Source organism: Pyrus communis, chromosome 7 (assembly GCF_041283825.1).
Source record: "Pyrus communis isolate YQ-2024b chromosome 7, ASM4128382v1, whole genome shotgun sequence".
NCBI lineage: Eukaryota > Viridiplantae > Streptophyta > Magnoliopsida > Rosales > Rosaceae > Pyrus > Pyrus communis.
This window is the reverse complement of record NC_142571.1, coordinates 3,032,097-3,056,374: the sequence shown is the minus strand read 5'-3', so window position 1 is coordinate 3,056,374 and position 24,278 is coordinate 3,032,097. Positions and strand designations below refer to the sequence as shown.

General features: G+C 36.0%; 1 protein-coding gene and 1 pseudogene across 2 annotated transcripts; one reads left to right on the top strand and one right to left on the bottom strand.

Moving 5' to 3' along the window:
• Window positions 1-155: 155 nt before the first annotated feature.
• LOC137734680 (zinc ion binding protein) lies at window positions 156-6,509 on the bottom strand. The gene is made up of 7 exons (XM_068473942.2): window positions 5,949-6,509; window positions 5,303-5,558; window positions 5,055-5,200; window positions 2,788-2,875; window positions 2,548-2,694; window positions 823-972; window positions 156-740 (listed from the first exon to the last, which is right to left on the bottom strand). The coding sequence occupies exons 1-7, from the start codon at window positions 6,158-6,160 to the stop codon at window positions 645-647; spliced, it is 1,095 nt and encodes a 364-aa protein (XP_068330043.2). The 5' UTR covers window positions 6,161-6,509; the 3' UTR covers window positions 156-644.
• Window positions 6,510-18,365: 11,856 nt separating this feature from the next.
• On the top strand, window positions 18,366-20,581 carry LOC137733565 (protein CDI pseudogene; annotated as a pseudogene). Its single transcript, XR_015964538.1, has 2 exons — window positions 18,366-18,484; window positions 19,593-20,581. The product of XR_015964538.1 is annotated as a protein CDI pseudogene (transcript).
• The last annotated feature ends 3,697 nt before the right edge of the window (window positions 20,582-24,278 follow it).

The following is a 24,278-nucleotide window of genomic DNA, read 5'->3' as shown; positions in this document are numbered from 1 at the left end:
GCAATTATACAATCGAAGTTTCTTACCTACCATTTGAGGGAGGACCGATCACGAATATAAGGATTCGAACATTATACAAGTGAAATGAGGGAGGACCGATCACGATGACCATAATAAGGTTTGCACACATAAACTATTATGTGTTAGGGGTTGACTTAACCAAAGTTCGAATCCTCCCTTGCTATTAAACAGAATACACAATACATGGAGATTCTCTTATTTGTTGAATTTATACAGAGTTGCAACAATACAGTACTGAAGCCATCAGAAAATCTTCCGAAACCATATCGGGTAAGTAAAGGGAGGTGAAGTCTAAACATGAATACAATGTACTGCCAAAGTGGGATTTTAGGAGGACAAAGCAACAATAATGCACAGATAAAGGGAAGGGCGGAATGAGAAGTATCGGAAAACAGTGCTCTGGCTCATTATATAGTAGATGACTCTTTTATATACAATACAACTGAGTGGTACGTCTACGGAGGCATCAATCAGTGAAGTAGTACGGAACAATAGCGCCAAACATTTCATTATCGAATGCCACCGCAGCAATCAATCTCCCTCAGATTGACTGTGCTAACGGAACTTTATTGCTTACCTAACCGAAGCTCATTAGGATATTGAAGCAAAGCGAACTTATTTTACTAGATCTCTGCGGTTCTTTCTTCAGGGGCAGAACTGACGTCAGATGTTTGCTTCTCCGCAACTTGACTTTTAAGGAACTCCATCACTGAAAGCCGCTGCATTGGAAACAAAATGTTAAATCAATTCTTCAGGATCCAAACTAATTACTCAATGAGGTCAATCAGGGGAAAATCTTACCCGTTGCTCAAGGGCACTCTCTTCGGATTTTAATGTCAAAGATTCCAATAATTTTATGCCTTCTTCAAATTCATCAACTGCCACATCCTCGTCCCCTAGATTCCTGTCAACATCTGCAACTTTTGCAAATGAAACAGCTAGATCCAGAATCTGTAATTGCAAGAATAAATATGCAAAGCCAAAGTCAGGAACCACAGTGCATTTGGTATTAAATAAAAACATTTAACCATTCTTAATGGTAAATGTATTTCAGTAATTGACGAGGGTCATAATTTATAACTACACAAGGTTCCATCGTTGGTATCTTTGTTTTTTCCTTCATTAGAAACAAGAGGGTTAAGAAAGTTAGAGGTTGACATTTGGGAAGGTCTAACAACGACATTTGAAATAAAAGTCAGTTTGTTGAAGTTCTTCCATTGGCCTTTTGTTAAACTTAAGAGTATTCAACTCAAAACCAATTGCCAATGGGCAAAAAGATAAGAGGTAGTACAAAGCTTAGAATGTCCGGTGTATGACTTGCTATTCTCAACATCTTCTTTTGTATTGTGGCCAAATTCAGCCAAACATGTATTCATGTTGGATGACATAAGAATATAGGAGGTCAAATTTGCCAAAAATCAATGAAATTTAAGTTAAAGTTACAGCATTCAACTCAGTCAGAACCAACTGCAATAGTTTAATGGGTAAAAAGGCTTTGAACTTAATATATTGTGATGCAGAGCTTAGAAAATCAGATATCGGACTCTAACCTTAACACCTTTCTTTTTCCATAAAACTAAACAAATAAACAAGAAGAAATCAAGATGATCTTATCTTTCTCTTATCCCTGCTCTCCCTTAGACTTAACAAATTGGTAATTTCCAACCATGATGTGAAAACACAAATTTTCTACCACTAACCAATGCACCTTTGTACTAATATCATATATACATAAACCGAGCAGGCATAAGCTGCAAAACAGAAAAAAAATGGGAATTGTTATTAGCACTTCAAAAACCTCATTCTACACTCCAAACTTTCTTTATTAGGAAAGAAAAATACACTTGTGAGGAGTGTAGAATGAGATTTTTGGAGTGCCAATAATACTTCCCAAAAAAATCCCTACACACGTTGGTCTCACTTATTACTCTCCCAGCAGGACCACATTAACTAATGGACCATATTAATCAATACACCTTTGCAACACAGGAATATTTACATCCTGTGTTTATGGTTTCTACCCCCACCCCATCTACATGGATGGCTGAAATTTGCGTAATTTCAACATAGTAAGGAAATCCCATAATGCTCCAACCGAATTTATTTGTATAGATGCAAATATTTTGCATAAACAGGTGTTCCTACCAACAAAAGTTTCATTTTAGGTTCAGGGCCGTTATAGTATTGAAGCAAAAATATTTGCTCAAAAAGACTACTACATCAAATAATTCACCCTCACAAGCTAGATATAAAAGTCCTCCCAAACAATTATTGTGCTTAAATATGAATATACAAACCAACTGAATTGACCGGACCCAGCAAATCAATCCATTAAGATACTCAAGTGACCTATACTAGTATTCCAGATAATAGCAACCAAACAGATACACATCCAACGAGCTAAAGTAGTATCAATACATTCCCAAGTGCATTTAAATGACATTAATAAAAAGTGTATAGCATTTGTATTGATACTGTAAGTCACAAAAGAAACCTAATGACGACAAGCAAAAGATAGTTGCTGACCTGGGATGGAACATTTGGATCATGCTTGACAGCATCACGTCGAACATTCAACGACTGGAAGTAGTAAGATCGTGCAGATTTGAGGTCTCCGTCATAATATTTGAGATCTCCAATTTTATTAAGTGAAATAGAGAGTGTATGCATTATCTACAAAATTAAAAAAGGAAAAATAACCATATCAGGGAAAAGCACGGGTAGGACATAATGCTGATATTACAGTAAGGGTTTGGATGTAATAACCTCCCAATCATTTCTTGCCAGTTTTGAAAGAAACTCAACACTCTCTTCAAAGTAACTGACTGCAGAAACAGCGTCTCCTGCAGCCCGACTGCACAAAAAACAAAAAAAAAAAAAAAAAAAAAATGATTAATTAGAGATCCACTCGAGTGAAAAAAAAAAAAAAAAAAAATCAGGGATCATAGTCAAATTATGCCATGAATATAGTAACAGTCTAGAGTCTACATATGCAGAAAATACATTAAGCAGTTTTCTCAATGTTAAAGATATTCTTAAAACACAGATGGTATGAATCAAAACTCATCTCCGACTTCTTACGAACAATCTAGTTATCCTCAAATAGGCAAATCTTAATTGACAGTCTGATCATTTCTTACAGTGCATGCAGAGTTGAACATCCACAATGTCATCAGTCCATAGCTTCACTTTAGTGACAAACATGCATGGTATTCCAACAATAAATTCATTTTTCTCCCAACTAATGGGAGGGAAAAAAAAAAAAAAAAAAAGCAGTTATATGTAGTTTATGCATAGGTGCAAACTTATTTATTAGGTTGTTTCATTAATAACAAGTAGAGAGATTGATTATTCTCTACATGTACACACAATAATGTAGGGGTTTAATTATATGTTATATATTTTATCAGGGTATCCACAAAGTTTATTATTATGGGATTTTACACGGGCTTGCTGTAGTAAAATTTGAGCCTTTGGCGTATCCATTAAGAATTTAGACACTGACGTCAACCCTTACACTTCATCTCTCTTTTTCTCTTGTTTTTGTCTCATTGAGTATTAGCATCCTTAACCTATTTTGGTCTGCCATCACCATACCACTAAATCATCACCAATCCATAGAAGCGAACCACCAACAAACCTTTGGATCCATTACACATTTTCGCACTGCAATCTATCAGCTGTCATTAACTTGCCAAATTCCAGCCACTAAACTTGCTCTCAAAAAGCTGACACTGTCAAACACCAACCACCATCTTTAGTATGCATACACCACCATCTTTAGTTGCATGCATACACTACTATCCAAACCAAGACCAGTTTTTAAATTTAGTTCTTCAACTTTTTTCCTACCCAACCAAAGAAGAATTCAAAAATAAAAAAATAAATGTTTCCTCTATTCTGGTATTTCGCCTCATCATCAATTGAAGGAGTGTTGTTTAGAACCAAGTTCTTTCATGATGTGTTGAGTTTTCTTTAAAATTGTATTATTAGCATAGTTTCCACCTTTACTTAACTTGTATTCTTCCTTTTTCAATAAACTATATATTCAAAAAAAAAAAAAAATCCAAGTTACCCATTACAGCAACTAGAATCAAGGAAAAGAGGGTCCAATGGTCTTTCACTATGTATTATCTAAGGATCAATACTAAAAAATCAAGTTAAGATGAAGAAAAAAAAAGCATGAGGGACAGGAAGATGAGAATTTTATAAGGTGATCTCTCAGATACGTGAATTTCTTGAGAAGACTCAGATAATCTAAATATTATCTTGCACTGAATTTTCAAACTCTCCTGTAAGAGAATGAATCGCATTGTGTCTTCATCTTTATGTGACAGGTAATCAGTAAAACGAATGAACACTTGTGTTCTATAAATCAAATTATACAACTAGACGTATAAAGTTTATATTCCATCCAATATTGATGATATGAGGTAGCTAGTATCTATATTCCATGAACAAAACTTTATACAAGTGTTGGATGGCCAAATTTGATGAAACCAATATTTGTGGTCTCTGTGTAATCAAATCACAGTTTTACTGTTTCATTACAACATAGACAGATATATGAACACGGAAGTTTTTTGGTGGTGAGGCGAAGAGAGAAATAGGAAAAATTTTGACCTAGAGAAACAGTTTGAAAAGTAAAACTATGAAAACTCAGTCCATAAGCACTCTAGGTTCAAATTCTAATCCTGTAAGGCTTTCTCCATCACCTTGGTATGCTTCAGAACCAATAGATTGGATAAAGGTTATGTGCTTACCAACAACATTACAGATGAACTATTCAGGTATAGGCTAACATACACCATCTTTCGCTAACATGATTGTGTTAACTATCTAAATGTATACCATTAGGTAAATAAGTCTGATTCATAAAATGGCCCTATAACAATGTTCTCTTGTCATACTGTTATCCAGCAAACATAAAACATGTCAAGCTAAAAAATGCTATCATACACATAATACATGCTTAGTTGCTTACAAACATTCATTGTGTGGATACATAAAGAGTGTGGAGAGAGAGGACAAACCAGCAGTCGCCAAGCATCCCAAGAACCGCTCCAAGCTGAGAACACAACTCTGATGTGTTACCCATCGTTTCTAACTGACCTCTGATGTCTTCTGCACAAAGACTAAGTCTAGATTTGGCACTTTCTATATTCTGGGCTCGGAATGCCTGCACATTAGACAAGATATAACAGCACCAACAAGTGAACACGGCAAAGCAAGAAAGAAAATGCAACACCAAGAAATCAAACCACAGGCGATACAAACTCACCCTCATGGCCTGTTGCACCAAGAAAGCCCCTCTCTCCAAAGACACGTCTTCGTATATAACTCTCTTGTTATTCTTATCCTCATTCTTGTTACTGTCATTTGTTGAATCCTGATTATCCTCTGCATTATGAGACCTCTTGATTCTGGCATGGCCTTCAATGAAGCGATCCACCAAACCCTGAAGATTCGAGTCGGCTTCAATCTTCTCAATGTCAGCTCCACACAAAGGACAGTCCTTGAAACTTGATATACAAGCTCTAAAACAACAACGCAATTAAAACAAAACAGGAAATTAAAATAGAATAAATTAAAACAAAATCTACACAATTAATAGGAACCAAACCCAATCCAATAAAACAAGTAATTAAATTGAAAAACAAAAGGAACCCAAGACAAAAGTATGTTGAAATGTTCAAAGGATCCGATCCAATTCGATGAAACAAGTAATTAAATTGAAAAACAAAAGAAACCCAATACAAAAAGCATGATTCAAAATTCAAAGGAACCAACCCAATTCGATAGAAACAAGTGATTAAATTGAAAAATAAAAAAAACCCAATTCGATAGAAACAAGTGATTAAATTGAAAAATAAAAGAAACCCAATACAAAACACGACAAAAAATTCAAAGAAAATCATCCGACATACTGGCAGAAGGAGTGAGAACAAGGGACGCATTTGGCAGAGTCGAACATAAGAGCGTGGCAAATCATACAGCTGAGAGGGCCAAGCTTGAAGGTCTGAGAATCGTAACCCAAGGGGCATTTTGGGGGAATTGTAGCGGTGTCAGCTGAGGTCTCTTTCTTGCTTGGCTCTGATGGCCGACCGGCTTTCGCGAATGGGCACACTGGCGTCATCATCTTCTTCTTCTTCCTTCCTTCTTTCTATGGACTGTTCGAATTTTGTCGCTGCCCTTGCGATCTTGCTAAAGCTTTATCCAGCTCCAGGATACGACGACCTTTGGGTTCTGTTCGGTTGCTCTTGCTCGACTCGATCGTCTCGGAATTGTGAACGCTGGAGGGTGAATCGGTTATTATCCTCTCTGCAATTCCTTTCATTTATTTATTTCCACAAACACCCTGGGCTTTTTCTCAATTTATTTTTTACTCCTTTATCTTTATTTTGTTTTTCTTAATTAATGCTATAACATAAAAAATAAAATAAAATAAAATTTGGTTGGGTACGCCGCTATAGAGCTTCTTCATGGACAACTTTAATAGCAACTTCACCCGTTATGTTTAAGCAAATGATAAAAGAAGGGCAATATCGTAGTAGACAAAGAAAGATGAGCGTGACACCAATATGTTGAGCTTATATTGCAAAAATATATATATTGAGCTATGAAGGAATCACAATCCTACATTGGATCGAAAAATTTTAGTGTAATACTAATATAAAATTCATGAGTGCGATACTTATATTTAGTAGATTTTAAAGTATGACTGTCACTATTATTAAACTCACACTAGTGCAGCAGTAGTGTTATAGGTATCAAACTCAAGTTGTCTATATACATATAGTGTTGGAACCAAATTCAGGCACCACGATCATAAGACGAGTGCTTGATTAGCCACCTACAAAGAAGAACAAACAACCGTGAATTCCTAATCACCGGTGTGGTGTTGGCTGAAGGATTTCCATCGGCCCATCATCATCATTATCTTAATGACATGACTTTCAAGGTCACACACTTGCATCCGCAACGTCTCCACTACCTTACATTGGTAACAGAATAGAATTGACAAATGTAAAAGAATTCGGAATGGCAATTCTGATTTACACTTACAGACATCTTTACTATTCACCATCAACGGGAACACCCTTTCTGAAGCATATTTAGGGGAATTTGAAGGGCTCATGAAATTTTCTAAGTAGGAGTGAGGCGGATCGGAGTGCCCATGCCTCAGAAATCTGATTATGGACTCAACAGTTCCGAATCGGATTAAGCCATCTAAACGGAAAAATTGTGCCACCACACCCTGTTGGGCTCCGAAATGATAAGCTAAGATCGACCATGCTTGTTCCACAAGACATGGAAACCTGATCCAATTGGGGTTCGGATTGGTTTCCTATATTCTTAGAGATTTCTACAATCTAGGGATTAGCATGCGTTGCAAGTAATCACAATCCTAAAAGAAGCAATATCTTATTTACATATCCTTTGAGTTTCTCCCATTTGAATATGGATTTTATATCCTAAAATGACCCCCTCACGATTAGTATAAATAACCCATCAAGGGTTCATTGTTCATTTAGGGTAGTGCCTTCATGATGCATACTTTGCTCTCTTGCCTAATGCTTGAGTTATAAGATTTTTATAATAACTTGACCATCGAAGAGACTTTGCGGGTACCACACCAGTACATTAGGTTAATCATGGTTGTTTATTCTTTTGTGTAAGTGGTCGTTCTCGCATACTTTTCCATTCATGGGGTGCAAAAAATTTGGTTGCAACAACTACAAAAGAATAAGATGAAGAAAAGAAGGATGAGGTTAAGGAAAAGCTAAACAAGAAGCACCTGAGGGTACTACACCAGATTCTGTATGGGTGTTACTGGATGCCGGATTTGGAATTATAACTGAGAATCTTGGAAGGAAGGGAAGATATGTTAATGGTGTGGGTGTTTTCCTCGTATAAATACCTCCGGATGTGTTTCATGGATGTGGTTCTTCAATGTCTTCAAGTTTTGGGTTAACTAAGCTGAGACATCAAATCAAGCTTCTATCAACTGGTTTTCTCAAAGTGCAAAAGGAGAAAGAAGAGTTAAGAGCACGATTGGATTCGCAAACAAGGAATATAGATATGATATAACAACTGCAAGCTTTTTAGTTGCAAATCAGGGGTAGACCATTAACTACTCTATGAAAGGTACTGATGGTGATTTTTCCTATCCGAACACTTTTTTTTGTTGAACATCAGGGCCATGATATGAATGAAAGCTAAATTTTGATATTATGTTTTTTGTTGTTAGTTTCAAATATGCGGAAGGAGAAGCAACAGCAGCCTGAGCTCATCGAGCTCAAGCGCTAGCCATAATAGGAGCAGTGGAGGCCCATGAGGCTTAGAGTTTAGGGTTTAGGAGCGTGTGAATAGTAGCATGTGAGAAATAAAGAAAAATTAACAAAAATAAATTAGAAAAACCTTAAAAAATAATATTTGAAAATGGGGGATCAGTTAAAGCTAGCTATTGATACAAGGCACCGTCGCTATCACAATAACTATTGTTGCAGGGTGAAGTCGCTATCTAGATAGCGACACCATCTGTGGACAATCGGTCACAAATTCCCAATCGTATCCATTTCTATTTTTTTTTTCTATTTTTTTTTCTTTTTCCATTGTATTTTTTTCTTCCAACGTTACTTTGTTTAGATTCATATACCGTTAGATTTAGATTTAGATCCTTGTTTTTGAGTGTTTTGACATGGATTATAAGAAAATGTTAACAAAAATAAAAATAACATAAAATAAATAAAATTGATGGTTTAAAGCCTTAGGTGGAAGGATAAGTAGCAGCAACCCAAGCCCATCAAGCTCAGGCTTTAGCTGCAGTGGAGGCCCATGAGGTTTAGGGTTTAGGGTTTAGGAGCGTGTGAATAGTAGTGTACGAATAGTAATAGGTGAATAGTAGCAGGCCATAAAACTAACACCTTGAGTTTAGCGCGTTTCAAAATGTCCGACGCACTCGAATTGTTTTTATGAAATTTTTTTTAAGAAGGAGTTACTATGTTAAAATTGACAACTTTAGTGTAAATTGGGATACAATTTGTAAAATAAAATGACATATAGATTAAAGTATTATAACATATTGAAAATAGAAATGGGACAATTTCTTAATCTTAGGACAGAAATAGAACATTTCGAATATGCACACGGTATGCACAACAATCAAATAGAAATAGGATTTTTTTTTTTACACCTTAAAATGACCAAATTGTCCTCCCGTATAAATGGGTTATCCAGAAATTCCAGTCTTCATTTTTCATTTTGTAGAGTGAGAAACAGATAGAGAGAGGAAAGAGAGAGAGAGAGAGAGAGAGAGAGAGAGATCTCACCCAATTCCAATTCGAAGAACCCTAACCCACCCATCTTCGTCATCCAAGAGCTCTCTCTCTAACCACCCATCTTCTTCATCCAAGCTCTTTCTTTTTCTCTTTCTTTTTCTCCCTCTCTCCTCTCTCTACATTTCGATATGCACAAGAGCCCTCTCTCCAACCCACCCATCTTCTTTGATTTTTACCTTTTCATTTGTAGGTTTTGTGAACTGGGTTTGCTTAATTTTGCTTTTGATTGATGGATTTTTGGAGTTGAAGTAATTGGTTTGGTGTTTCTTGGAGGAGACCCAAATCCTTCATTTTTTTTTTTTTTTATCATTTCTCTTATTTATGTGTAGTTTTTCATTTCTTTTGTCTTCTTCATCCCTCAGGTTCTTCTCTCGATCCAAATTTACAAGCACTAAAATAGGGTTTGGCTTTTACTGCAATTAAATGAAAAAACGTATTAAAGGCCAATTGCCTTTTGGAGAAGAGATAAATTTGAGGGAAAAAAAAGAAATCAGAGTGGAAAGAAGGAAAAGAGAATGATATGGACAAAATTGTTACTCATTCGTTCTCTTCATATTAAGCTCGCTTATACATTGTATGTACACAACATGCACATGACATGCACATGTTATGCTCACATATTTGAGTTCAACCCAAAAACCCAGAGCTCACAACTCTCTGTTTGAAATCAGAAAAATGACGCAATCAGATATGACCTTAAACTTTATATGAAGAATCGAAAATTCATTCATTTGAATTTGGTATCAAATTTGATTGGGTTCACATATTTCAAAGATTTGAAAATTGCAATTTGAATAGGCATGAAAGAACCCAACTAAATCAAAGGAAATTATTTCATGAACTTGTTCACTTTTTTCGTATTTGCAGGGCCTACTCTGAATCAAGGGAAAAAGTAGTAAACTACGTCAATGCGAAGAGTATCAAAGATGTAAATACGTACCATATACACTATATGCACACCACATGCGCATAATATGTAAAGTACTTGCACATAATATGTAAAGTACTTGCACATGATATGCACAGAGCGGGAGAAACTTTAATGACAACATATTGGTATAATTGATACAATTAAAACATAATTGTTATGTATATAAGGTTACAGTGACAGTTTGAAAAGTCTTATTACGTATATTAACCACCACTTAACCGTGCACGTGAAAAACATGATACTCGTTGTCGTTATTTCATGGACACTCATGACCCTTAACGTCCTTTGAGTTTTTTTGTTTTTTATAATTTTGTTTTTCACCGAGGCCAACTAGGTTATGGTCTTACTTGTTAAATTCCGAGGCACAACATACATGCATCATAACTAGTGAACATTTCCGCTTCTCATATTAAGATGTAGCCACGCACACCACATACACATTACAAAATTTTTTTTTTACAAATTTCTGCAATTGGACACTTGATGTGAAATCCCGCTCCTGAATTTCACTATTGAAAATTTTGTATTATGTATTAGCGAGATTTTATATCATTTTTAGGAATTTATCTGAGTTTTATTAAATTTAGATTTTAATTACACTAATTACGAAGTTTGAATTTAGGTTAGTGATCGTTAAAAATCTGTAGACCTTACGAGGTCATACTAAGTACAATTGGACAAAGTTCAATCCCATGAAAGAGTAGGCAGAAACCGTTCCTAAATCGAAGTTGAAACGAAGAAATTATAGGCATTTAAAAAATAAAAATAAAAATAAAATAGAGAAAGACTAGAATTTGCCAAATGGCAGTGGGAGAGAGGGAGAAAATGAGAAAAATGAGGGGGAGAGAGAGAGTGATCAATCAGAAAGAGGGAAAGGATGGGAAGGGAGAGAATGGAGTTTTCCCTCATCGAACCCGCACAACCCTACCCGTTGTGCGACTTTTTTGACATTTTTCCGTTGATTTTCCAGCGACCCAAAACTCGCCACCACCTACAAACTAACCATCATCTTCCCCTCTTCCATTTCCAACCAAACTTCATTGGATTTAACCTTGAATTCGCGAAGAGCGAAACCCTTCAGTTCCGAGGGTGCCACAGCAGAGATTTGCCGATCTTGAAAGCTACGTCGACCCACCACCATCAAACCATTCTTCTTGAGGCCAGGAACAAACCCTAAACAAGTTTATGGGCGGTGAAGCACTGGAGAGGATGAATCGAGGTTCACCCATTTTAGGGTTTCCGACGATTCGTCGGAATTTCAAACCATTTCCAGGCCAAGTTGGAACTCGATGCATGTATAAAACTTACTCATCTCTTCACGATCTTCAGTTTGGTATAATTTGGGAATTTTTTGAGTTTGGTGAATTTTCTGGCGAGTTAGGTCCGGCTGCCGCGTGCGGCGACGCATAGCCTGAGGAGCCACTTAATCCTTCTAGGCTACATTTGATACCTTGGTTCCACATTTGACACCTAATTAGTGAAATTCTATCATTTGAACCTAATTTCAGTAAGGAAGACCACCTGACCATTGTAGCAAACGATGATATGGCCGTTGGATCGTCACCAAACTTTAGTATGTTCTTGTACGTAATATTTAAGAACTTTAGGAACTTATGGATCTAAAATCCGGTAGACGGATATTCCTGATTGGATTACAAGGGTTAACTTTGGTCAAGATGTTCTGAAGTGTTCTTTAGTACTAAAAGTAGCATTACTAGAGACCTAGTGGAGCCTATCGGGCCTATCTTAGTTAGGGAGTTATCCTAAGTGATGTGCACCTCGATTTAGATGCAAGTGGCACCTTATTGTGTGATACATGTTTATTGAACTTCTAGATAATATGAATGAAATATACGATTGCTAATATAGAAATGTGAGCCTAAAATTTTGTTAGAAATATTATGTAGAACTTATATGCTTGTATGACAAGATAGTTAGTGACCATGAGAAGTTGATAGTACAAGTGCTTACGTTGTAAATCATAGGGGTTGAGGTAAGGGTAGGTTGCGTGTTGAACTGATTTCACCATGTAACAGTGGTACATGGATGGTCCTACGTGGTATATCCATGATAGGGGGCCATACATATTACAGGGGTAATCATGCTTAGTATATCTACGATGGGTGATCACCGCCTACACGATTAGACTATGCATATGGTTCTGCTTGATATATCCATAATGGGAGACCATACACATTCTAGGAGTGATCATGCTTGGTATATCCGCGATAGAAGGTCACTAACTAGAGCTATAAGATACAATCCTGCTTGGTATATCCGCGATGAAGGACTGTATGTGAAATCCCATCCCCAAAATTTCACCATGCATTATGTACCCCGTATTTTAAATTCGTATTTCGTGATTACGTGATCTTTATTAGTTAATTTTAATTCCATTAATTTTAAGTTTGGAAATTGATTTGGTATCGAGTTGGAAGTTTCATAATCAATCTTTATCTCTCGTTGACATTTGGAAGTTACAACTAGTTTTTTTTAATAGATCTCGAACCCACGAATATATAGGCGAAAGCCGTTTGAGTGTCCGAATTATAACGGTATAGTTACAGACGTTTGAATTGTGAACTTTAGATTGTGGGAATTATTAAATTCCCGCATGTGGGTAAAGGTTAAGTTAGGTTTTTTTTTTAGGGACCAATCAGTTTTTTTAGAAGGTTATAAAGGACCATTGAGGGAGGTGAGAAGCATACATTCCCCCCTAGTTAGTGACCCGCATGCTTCACCAACCTAGTTTCAAACCCGCTAATTTCAAGCCAATTCCTCCGGTTCTCAGCTGACTTTCTTGTCTACTTCACCTATAACTTGCTCGACTATCTCCTTCCTTCCATCTCCACCAAAAATCAAGTTTGTTGAGGCTTACTTCAGGTAAAACTCCACCGGAGAACCCAGGGGTTCTCGACGGCGATTCGTCATTCCGGTGAGTGTCACCATTCACCATCACCCTTATTCAACTTCCCTTGGACCCAGGAACAAGACCCAACTGGTGGTTGGGGCGTTGGAACACCAAAGAAGCTGAATTGAAGAACGCCCACCTTAGGGTTTCGTTGGGTGCGAACCAATTTGAGGGCCTTCTCAGCCACATGTATAAAGTTTATTCTACTTGTTGTGATATTCGCTCTTGTAAAATTTGAGATTTTTTTGGGAAAAAAGGTCAAATTTTTTTGTTGTGTGACATTGGAGTTATGGAAATGTTGTTGATTGAATATATTATCGATAAGGTCCGCCACTTGATTATTCTAACAATTGACGATCTTACCATTGAATTGACACCAAATTTTAGTGTGCTATGGTAGATATTGTTTAAGGACCTTAGGGACTTACTAGTGAAAATCTAGTGATTGGATCTTGTGGAGTAAACGACGTAAGATCATGGACCCTACCTTAGAACAACGGTTTGATCCCTTATTAAATGTGTTGTGGGAGACATATAAGAGTTTTTGATTATGTGAATTATCGAAGGAAATCTAAATGTGGACTTGTGCTTTGTTCAAGAGGTGATAGAACTTGATGCCTTGACTCTCGTGCTAAGGTGCATTAGCGCAGGCTCCAGGTGAGGGACTTTAATATATGTGATATTAGTGATTACCTTGCTTTCGTAATTACTACTCTGTGAGGGTATGCCTTAGTGTATAAATATATTTCTATTGAATTATTATGTTAATACCTAGTTTTGATTCAAGATTATGAAATGAGATTCGACTATTACATTTTGAAATATGATGTATATTGTTGATTGGCATGAAGTGATGAAATGTGAGGGCTAGTGGTGGGTCGTTAACCCATTGGGGATTTGCTGCTTCGATATTGTTTCATTTCCGTTTCGTTGATCCGTTCTAAAAGTTAGTATTTATACCTTACTTCTCTTGGTTGAGCTTTTGTAAATGAGGTAACTTGTGTTGGTCTCAGTTTTTTGAACCGTTGTACCTTATGGGTGTTGGCTTTCCACAATTCCGTTGAGTGATGGTCCGGAATCGTACCCATTCGGATTCCATTAAGAGATGGTCCGGAATCCCTCCTACTTCGCGATTCCGTTGAGTGATGGTTAGGAATCGTAACCATTCAGATTCCGTTGAGAGATGATCCGAAATCCCTCTTACTCCGCGATCCCGTTGAGTGATGGTCCGGGATTGTATCCACCTTAGTTCATTGAGTTTGGTTTGAGATAGTTGCAAAGGTGTAGGCTTTGGATGAACTGTGTCCCCCTAATTCTACTTTCATTGTGTGTATGTGAATATGGGTGTGAAATGTTATGGTTGTTTCAAATGAACTTTTGGATGTCCGGATGACTCCTTCGGAGTTTCAAAGGTTTGGTATTGATTATTATCAATTAATTATATTCAATGTTTATAAATTGTGTTTGATGGATGGTTTTAATATTTGTCTCACATACTTGGTATTATTGTCACTCACACGAGCTTCGCAGCTTAATTGTGTTGATGGTTGCCGATGTACCATTTCGATGGTGTAGGCACTGACCGTACAAGTGACAGGTTGAGTAGACTTCGAGACGTTTGTAGGTGGGGGTAGCAGTGTGGTATCAGAGACTTGGAGCGTTAGGTTACCCTTGATTCACTCTTGTACTTTTTATTTTGGGACTTTCTTTTGAGCACCTCGAACTTGTTTTTAGTTTGGAGAAGGTTGTACTTCTTTTTGGGATGTACATATTTGTAAATATCAAGTGGAGAACTTAGTCACCTTCATATTATTTTGGTTTATCATTTAAAGTATTTCATTCAGTCGCTTATACCGTATTCAACGAACGTTATTTTCCTTATCACGTGTCGATTCTCAACGTATGTTGGGATCGGGGCGTGACATTGTACATATGTTAGGAGTGGTCAGGCTTGGTATATATGCAATGGGTGATCACTGCCTACATTATTAGACTATGCATATGGTTCTGCTTGGTTTATCTACAATGGGGGACCATACACATTCTAGGACTAGGAGTGATCATGCTTGGTATATTCGTGATAAGTGATCACTACCTAGAGTTAGGATGTGGTTCTGCTTGGTATATCCGCGATAAGGGACCATGCGTATTTCAAGGGTGATCATGCTTGGTATATCCGCGATGGGTGATCACTGCCTACACGCTTAGAGTATGCCTATGGTTCTGCTTGGTATATCCATAATGGGGTACCATACGTATTTTAGGGGTGATTATGTTATCACTACCTACTTAGGGTTATGAGAATTAGTTGTACTTGGTACATTTCGATTGGCGACCGTATTTTAGTTGGATTTCGTTGAGTGGTCCAGAATCCCTACTTTTGCTTATTGCCATAAGGTTAGTACGGAACCCTAGATTCGAGTGAACAAGAATTACCCATAGTAGACATTGTGAGTATGAATTAGATTTACCATGTTATTTCTTATAATCCAAGTAGGAAATTATGTGGAGTTCCTTTATTAAACTCATGAAATGATATGTTATCTCATTGATTGATTATCATAGTTAAATGATAACATCGTGCATCTTTGATTCACGAATTGATCAATGGACATGTTTGTGGATTGGTGTTGGAAAAGCATGTGATATAAGTGAATGACAAAATGATAAATCTCGGTTAGTATATAGTTGTTATATAATGTGGTACGTTATGTGCTCTGCTAGGAAGTATATTGAGAAAAGTTTAGAGTTTAACGACAGGTGAACTACGAATGACTTAACCCCTATTTAGGGTACGTAAGCAGTCTAACACAAAAGTTAGATGCAGCCATGAAATAAAAGAAAGTTACTACATGTTGAATCATTGATTATTTTTTTGGTTTTATCTCAGGAGCGAGACATGATAAATAAACAGGAATTGGTGACGTCACGTGTCAACCCTGGACATATCTTGGGATCGAGGCATGACACTTGAACCAGAAATTGTTCCATCCTAATTTTCTAGCACGTCAAAACTTGAAATTTATTTCACAATTCATACGCCCCAGCATGAAACACAAACCTTAATTTAACTTCTAACTATTAATTCATCAGATAAACAACTCATTTATTCCATAAATCATTGAGGAAAGAACTTGAAACTAAACACCTTACCTTACTATGCCAGTCGAATCTTTAGTCGCAAGAAAAAATGGAACTTTCTGGCCAAAACAAAAAATATGGTACAAAACCTAGCTCACTCTTCTTGCCTCTCTTCAAACTTCTCTCTTTTCGAAATCAGAGCTCAGAGATCTGAGCTCAACCCAGAAACTCAGGGCTCACAAAGCTCTCTTGATAGCCCTTTTTTCCAAATGAGAACAATGATGCAATGGGCTAATGATTTTTAGTATTTATATGTGGGTATTTTAGAAATTTCGATTTTGTGCATGGTGTGCATGACTTGTGCATGGTCGGTTTGTCCTATTTCTGTCCCAAGATTAAGAAATTGTCCCATTTTGGGGATATTTCCCTTGAAGGAACAAGCATATAATGAATGTTTATTCAAATATTAACAGGTCTCTTACAATTTATTGAACAAAAATAAAATCCAAATGAAATTTATTGAGTTTTTGTCTAAATAAGAGTCCCGACCTAGACGGGTGATTGGGTGAGTCTAGGCAGGCTACGCGGTCACCTAGTTGACGCTAAAGAGGTCTAGGCACCTTTCCTTAATTTTCAAACGCCTAGGAATTAATCGGGGTGTTGACCAACAGTCTAATGCCTAATCGAGACCTAAGTTGTGCTAGGCGGTGATCTTTAGAACAATGATTTGATTTGATGTGGAACACCTTCTCATCTATAAAACATTGAGGTAAGATGTTCATGGTAGTTTTTTGAAGCATTAACAAAATTATTTCCAAGAATACCAAATATCTTAGGGTCACAATAGTATGGTGGAATCATATTAGCCAACGTGAAGATTGTTTTCAAGTCAGCTCACGTTCTTAACGTGGAACAGTTGGCTTTAGAGGAAGACGACGGGTCGCTAGGATATGGGTGAGAGTGAGAGTGACCAATCTAGTGGGCATACGCAACTGAGTGGTAATCTTTTTCCGTGGCTTCGAGTACATCAGTAAGTTCGTGTAGAGGGACTAGTATTTTTCCGTGATTTTTTTTTCTATTTGAGGAGGTTTTAGTTTCATGCTTTGAAGTCCAATTGTAACCTAAAGTCTAAAACCTATTAAGAGTATTAAAGAATTTCAAAATAATGGAATTTAATATTTTGTAACATACTAAGTTTCTTATTTGGGAAACCTAAAAACTTAATGGAATTTATATACAAGTTTAGAATTATCAATCTACAAATGGGAAGTGGTATACAACAAATGTGGTAGTGGAAAGTGCTAGTGATTGTGGTGGTGGCAACCGTGATTGTTGCGGGACTGGGAGCCGGAGTGATGGGCATGAAAATGTTGTGGTAGCAGAGGTGGTAGTGATGGTGGTGGTGATTTTTTGCGATTGTCGATTATGTGAAACAAAATTTTTCACGGAATGACTAAAATGATTGATAACGGACAAATTCAGGAATCACTTCTATCGATTTCAAATCTCAATGACCAAATTAAGAAGTTATGTCAATCTAAAAAACCATTTTAGCTAAAAAACTAAATTAAAATAATAATAATAATAATCAATACAGTAGTTGATGATTTTTCTACTTTTAAAACATAACTACGGTCAATCTTGTATCTAACTTTTGCACTTTTACTCTTTTTAAGTTATTATTTGATGAGTATATATAGTAACAAGATCGTTAGAGAGATCTCTTTGTAATGTTTTATTTAAAGGGAACTACAAGAAGAGGGGAGGTGACTTTGTGTCGGTGGGTTTTATAACTCTCTACCATAGCTTGATTTGCCAATACATCTCAAGAACACGACAGAACATTAATTCTCTTTCAATGCTGGCCAAGTGACCATGCAATTTCCGGAAGATCTTTGGATTTGATGAGCCAATAATATTTTGGTATTATTGGAATGGAACATTACGACAGCGGTGATCTCCTTTCATGCAAATTACTAAAAAAAATGAAAATTAAATTAAAAATTAATGTGACAGCCTGACATGCTCATGTGCAATTGTAGCACAGCAGTTGGAGCTTGCCATCTCAATTGATCCCATCTTATCGTTATGTATTAACTCATTGTTTCAACTCGTGCCTTTAAAACCAAGCCACAAGGAAACACCTGCAATCTGCAGAGGCAAAGCAACAAGAGTGAGTGACTCACTTGAGCCAAAAAGGTACGTTTCTTTCTACTTCAAATGGTAGTCATCATTTTTTAGCTTTGAGGAATGATTTTATTGGAAATATTTTTGGCTTGCACCTTCCTGAGGTTCATAATTCGTTCTGCAGAATCTGGCTAAAATGCATGCTTTCCCAAGTTGAGTTTAGCAGAAAACGTAAAATGTGTTGGTCTGTTGTAGACTTGAGCATTGCCAAATTGGCTAGAGCAATGTACTCTCACCTTTACACCCACTACAAATACCCCTCCTTTCATTTTATGTTAGATTAGAATATTGCTCAGATGAAAAAAGAGAGAAAGGGGGGATTTAGTTTGTTCATTTGTGCTTTAGAATCTGATTAAAATGTAAAGGCTTATTCAGTATTCTACTTGAATCTAATTTTTCAAACTGAAAAACACTTTTTAAGTTTTAGACCTTGAAAACTTGTTTTATAGGACTATTGAATTCAAGACTAATTTAAGAAATAACATATTATCTAAAAACACCAAAAATGAAATTTTTAAGTTTTTAAACTTAAAGGCCCACTCATTTCTTCTCTCTGCCCACCCCTCTCACTCCAATTTTCTCTCTTTCAATCCGCTCTCTACATTCTCTTTTGTTTCTTGTTACTCTCTCCTCCTTCTCTATCTCTGCCGATCTTCTCTCTTCATTTTATCTCTTCCGATCCTGTCATTCTTTCTTTTCTTCTCTCTCATCTTTCTCTCTCTTTTCCAACACCCCTCTTTTTGGATCTCTTTGTCTAGTTTAAGTTTTAAGATTTAAAAACAATTTTAAATCTCAAACCAAACAAGTTTTCGAGTCTTAAAAGAAAGTTGTTTTTAGGAGATGTTCTTAAGAAATAATGATTTTTTTTAGTAGGATACTAAACTGACCCTAAATTTGTATTTGGCAGAAAATGTAAATTGTAGAATGGGTTGGTACTGGTGTATATCTGACTAAAAATGTTCCTTCTGCACTCTTGCAGTTCGTCCAAGGGGACTACTAGTATTTGGGCTACTTTGAATTCCACTACTTGACTTCATGGATTGGGATTATAATGAGTATTTTATTAACTCATTATTTGATTATTATTTTAATTGTTTCTTCTCTTTTAAATTTTGAACAGATTGCAGTACAATCTTTATCAAGTAAGATGAGTTTGAATGATAAGAAGGTTCATCCAGTGAGTTGTAATGGAGACATGAAGAAGGACAACCCCTTCAAGATATTTGTGGGTTACGATTCACGCGAAGACATTGCGTACGAGGTTTGTAGACACTCAATACTACAGCGATCTTCGATCCACGTTGAGATCATACCAATCAAACAATCGGACCTCAGAAAGAATGGCCTTTACTGGCGCGAAAGGGAACAGCTAGAGAGCACCGAGTTTTCTTTTACCCGGTTTTTGACTCCACATTTGGCGAACTACGAAGGTTGGGCAGTGTTTGTGGATTGTGATTTTCTTTACCTTGCTGACATTAAGGAACTGAGAGACTTGACTGATGACAAATATGCCATAATGTGTTCAACATGACTACACACCAAAGGAGACGACAAAAATGGATGGAGCAGTGCAGACTGTGTATCCAAGGAAGAATTGGTCTTCCATGGTGTTGTATAACTGCGGACATCCCAAAAACAAAGTGTTGACACCCGAGGTTGTGAATACGCAAACAGGCGCTTTTCTTCATAGGTTTCAGTGGCTTGAGGATGAAGAAATCGGGTCCATCCCATTTACTTGGAACTTTCTTGAGGGGCACAACCAGGTTGTTGAGAATGATCCGGAAACTTTCCCAAAGGCGATACACTATACTCGCGGAGGGCCGTGGTTTGAGGCTTGGAAGGGTTGTGAGTTTGCAGACCTGTGGTTGAACGAAATGGAGAAGTACGTGCAGGAAACGAAGAAGTAGATCGGAAACAAGATAGAATTAGTAGGTGGTGTACTGCATTTGAAGTTTGGGATTCATCATTGAAGTTCATTTGCTTTTGTTGCTGCTGTCTTATGATTTTATTTAGAGATTTGAGAATTTCTAGCAGTGATTATTGGCTAGGTATTGCATTATATGGTGTAATTCATCATGTAAGAATAAGATTTAGATTGTTATGCTGTAATATTTGTACTAAATAAAAAAAAAACTAAAATAATGTGTTTTTTTAATAATATTTTTACTATTATTAGGGAAAGGAGAGAGAGTTCTAAATTATTACAATAATTTTGAGAATGAAGAATTTCAAAGCCGTAATGCATTGGTAGAAATCCATCATTTTATTCATTGAACCAAATACGAAGAACCCATAATAATATACGTATCTTGTACATTTGAACCTTAATGGTGTGGCATGAGATAAGAAGCACGTTATATTTATACCTACTCAAGCTCAGCATAAATGTACTGTTCATTATGTGAGAGATAGCAATGTTGGTCAACAGTGAAAGGCGGAAATACCCTTGGTTTCTGCTTTGGTTCCCATAATGTTTACACTTTGATGTAGTAAGAAGTCTGTTTTGTCCTTCACGGCCTCGCGTCTCTCTTCAGCATGCACTCCCCTCTTTGCTACATCCGAAACCTTTGAAAAAAAAGCCAAAAGAAAAAAGCAACCCACAAAAGAGATACTAAATGCAAAGTGGCAGAAATATATACAGCACTTTTTGGGAAGGGATTCTTTTTTTTTTTTTGAAAAATAGGGATACATTTTTTACCATTAAATTTGACTTTAATGAAATTATGTAGTTAAGATTAAATCACAGGCCACAGAATCTTAACTACATAATTTCATTAAAACCAAATCTAATGGTTAAGAAGATGTTCCTATTTTTTTTTTTAAAATGAAATCCCTTCTCTTAAAGGCTTTATATATATATATATATATTGGGCAGGGCAGAAAAGATAGTCAGGTCATGATGCGAAGTAGGAGAAAAAAGGAAAAAAAAAAAAAATATATATATATATATATATATATATATATATATATTGGGCGGGGCAGACGTGATCATCCCTTCCATTTGTCTTTTCAGCTCTTCTTTTTTATTTCTTTTTTCTTTTTTTCTCCCACTTGATAATGTCTTTTTTTGTAAATTATATAAACTTAGACAGCTTTGTAAAAATATTTTGTCCATTTTGTGTTTGGTATTTATAACTCTTTGCCTATTTATATGTTAAAAACATAATCGATAGTTATATTCTCACTCCCGATGTTGATGTGAGTTGATCCTGTTGTTTCATTTTGTGAAACAGTGGTGTAGTCTTTGTCAATGAAATGTTTTGCTGAAACACCCAATAAGAATAAAATAACCATGGTAAGAAGCAACCTAATTTCAGAAATTTTATGTGATTCAGTTTTTAAATTATAATCTCCTAAAAACCTTTTGTAGATTGCAGAGCCATTGGAGAGACGACTTGCAGAGGACTTTGAGAATGTATATAAGCTATAGTGTTCGTTTCAGCAATGCAGGTTGAGTATGATTTTTGAGATTATTTCTTCGTTGTTAAGAACCTTCTTAGTGTATGTTGTATTAGCTATTGACAATAATCTTAACCTCATTTGTGGTTGAATTTGACAGATTATTTCCTTGGCACAAGAGCATGAATTAACCCCAGACATCCTCAAAACTACAAGAAAGAAATTTTTTTCATATCATATTTTCTATTTTCATAAATATGGAAGAATCCAACATATACATTACTTAAGATTAAAGTTGGGTCTTCTTTCTGTTTTTCATTTGGGTTTCCTGGTGGGTTATCGGCCCAATTTTAGGCGGGTTCACTGGACTCACTTTGATTGCCTATCCTTGAGTATTCATGTCATATTTTTTTCTTCTTTCTTCTTTAATATGACTTTTGAGTCCTATGATTTTCAGGTACTCAATCTTCAATCCTGCGTAGTAGCACCGCATGCCACCTGTTTGATAAAAGGTACGGGAGAAACATGCACACCCACACACACTGACACGGTGTCTAGGTTTTGTTGTTTTGTGTTTTTATGTGTTTACAGTTGTTTCTTAATCATAAAATACTTGCAGAAATAGCTTATAAAATAGGAGTTGTCTTTATATGATTTCCAATGAGATCATAAAATCAAGAGATTGGAAGGAATCAGTTGGAATAGTTTAAATGGACTTCTCTAGATAATGAACTTTAGAAAGATAAGAGTAGAAATTAGGATGGTAAGGTACGATAAAGCAATCATAATGAAGAAAGACGGTAAATAAAAAGTAGTTATTAATTCTTCTTCTCTCATTTTTTGTCTTACGACACACATTTCGATTTTACAATTTTTCAAATGCGATGGGTTGGTCTTGGATGCATATTGCATTGCAACTATAATGTCAAATGGTTGTAACATAAAGCAGAAGAACCAATAAACTGAAAATTTTACTAAGATCATTTCATTAAGCAGTTATCCCTCGAAATTGGGGGGTTTCTTAAGATACAATGTTATCAAAATCCTTTTTCTTTTTTTTTTTTTTGTTTCTTTCTAATTTTATGATTTTGGGGGTAGAAGTCAACTCTTTCTCTCATGTTACTGCGGTATTTTTATTATTAAATTTTGGTGTAAACATGGTTTAGCATAAATCTTATCACAATACAAAATAACATGGAGATAATTTTGGTGATATTGCATCTATGTTTGTTTTTTAACAACGTGCATACTGTTCATTCCAAGGATGTTAATGTGATAGCTAAAGGATTCAATTTGTAGAACATGCTTAAAAAATTATAGCTTTAACTAATTACTCATCTTTCATCTCTCCTCTAGCTCTCTCACTTTGGCAGTAACTCACGACGTATTCCGTCTGCTTTTGCTGCTGCTGGTCTGCAGGTAAATTTTCACTTTCCATATAAAGTTTGCTTTTTTCTATTCCTAGCACAGTCATTTGACACTATATTTTCTTCGAAGTTGGTCTGTGAGTGCATTTTCAACTGATCTTTTTGTTGAACTCTCAACGGAGTTCCAACTTTGATCACAACATTGTTTGAATTTTATCCTCTATCCTATGTCGTTTTCCACTGATTTCAACTTCCAATTTTTCCACATTAAATGTTCATGGTTTAAAGGCATTGTTCTAATATTAAACTATTTTATTTTTTTTAACAAAATTGCAGACAGTATACTTATTTCAGTAGAATATAATTTTGCACCTAAGATCAAATATGATACCATTCACTCAAATGCACACAACTGATTAATTCTCTAAATATGTGTTATCAAATGGTTTGCATGATAGCTATCTTTCTAATGTGACTTATAGGTTGTCAGATACATGTGGAATATTACAATTCGAATGAGAAATCGTATTTGATTAAAAAAAAAAGAACTTAGATATTAGTCCGAAAATATCTATATTTCACGCTATATGACTACTGCTTCTATGTTCTATGGTCTAAAATGTACTTGGCTTGCTAGGTTTGGGTATGACGAGGCACTAAATCGTTTTTCTGTTCTTGGGGTGCAGGGAAAACGGAGGAAGAGAGAGAATAAAATTCTGGATTTATCGGGAACCTTGTAGATATTCCATGCATTTTTGCAACTGGAATCATTTGGTAAGTACTTAACTTTTTAATCAAAGCCTACATATGCCAAGGTTTTGTAATTAGCATCAAATAAGATAGTTGCTTTTATCTTTTAATGGCTCTATTAGTTGTGCAGATATACACAGTAGTGCGTTTGAAATAACTTTTGCAGTATGGTTATATATATCGTGGCACATATGGAGGTGCTGTTGCTGTATGCCACTTAGTCTCCGTGGGTCACTACAAATTCTGGCCAAGTAGCTTCGATATGGTTAAGCTTGCCTGCATATAGAACT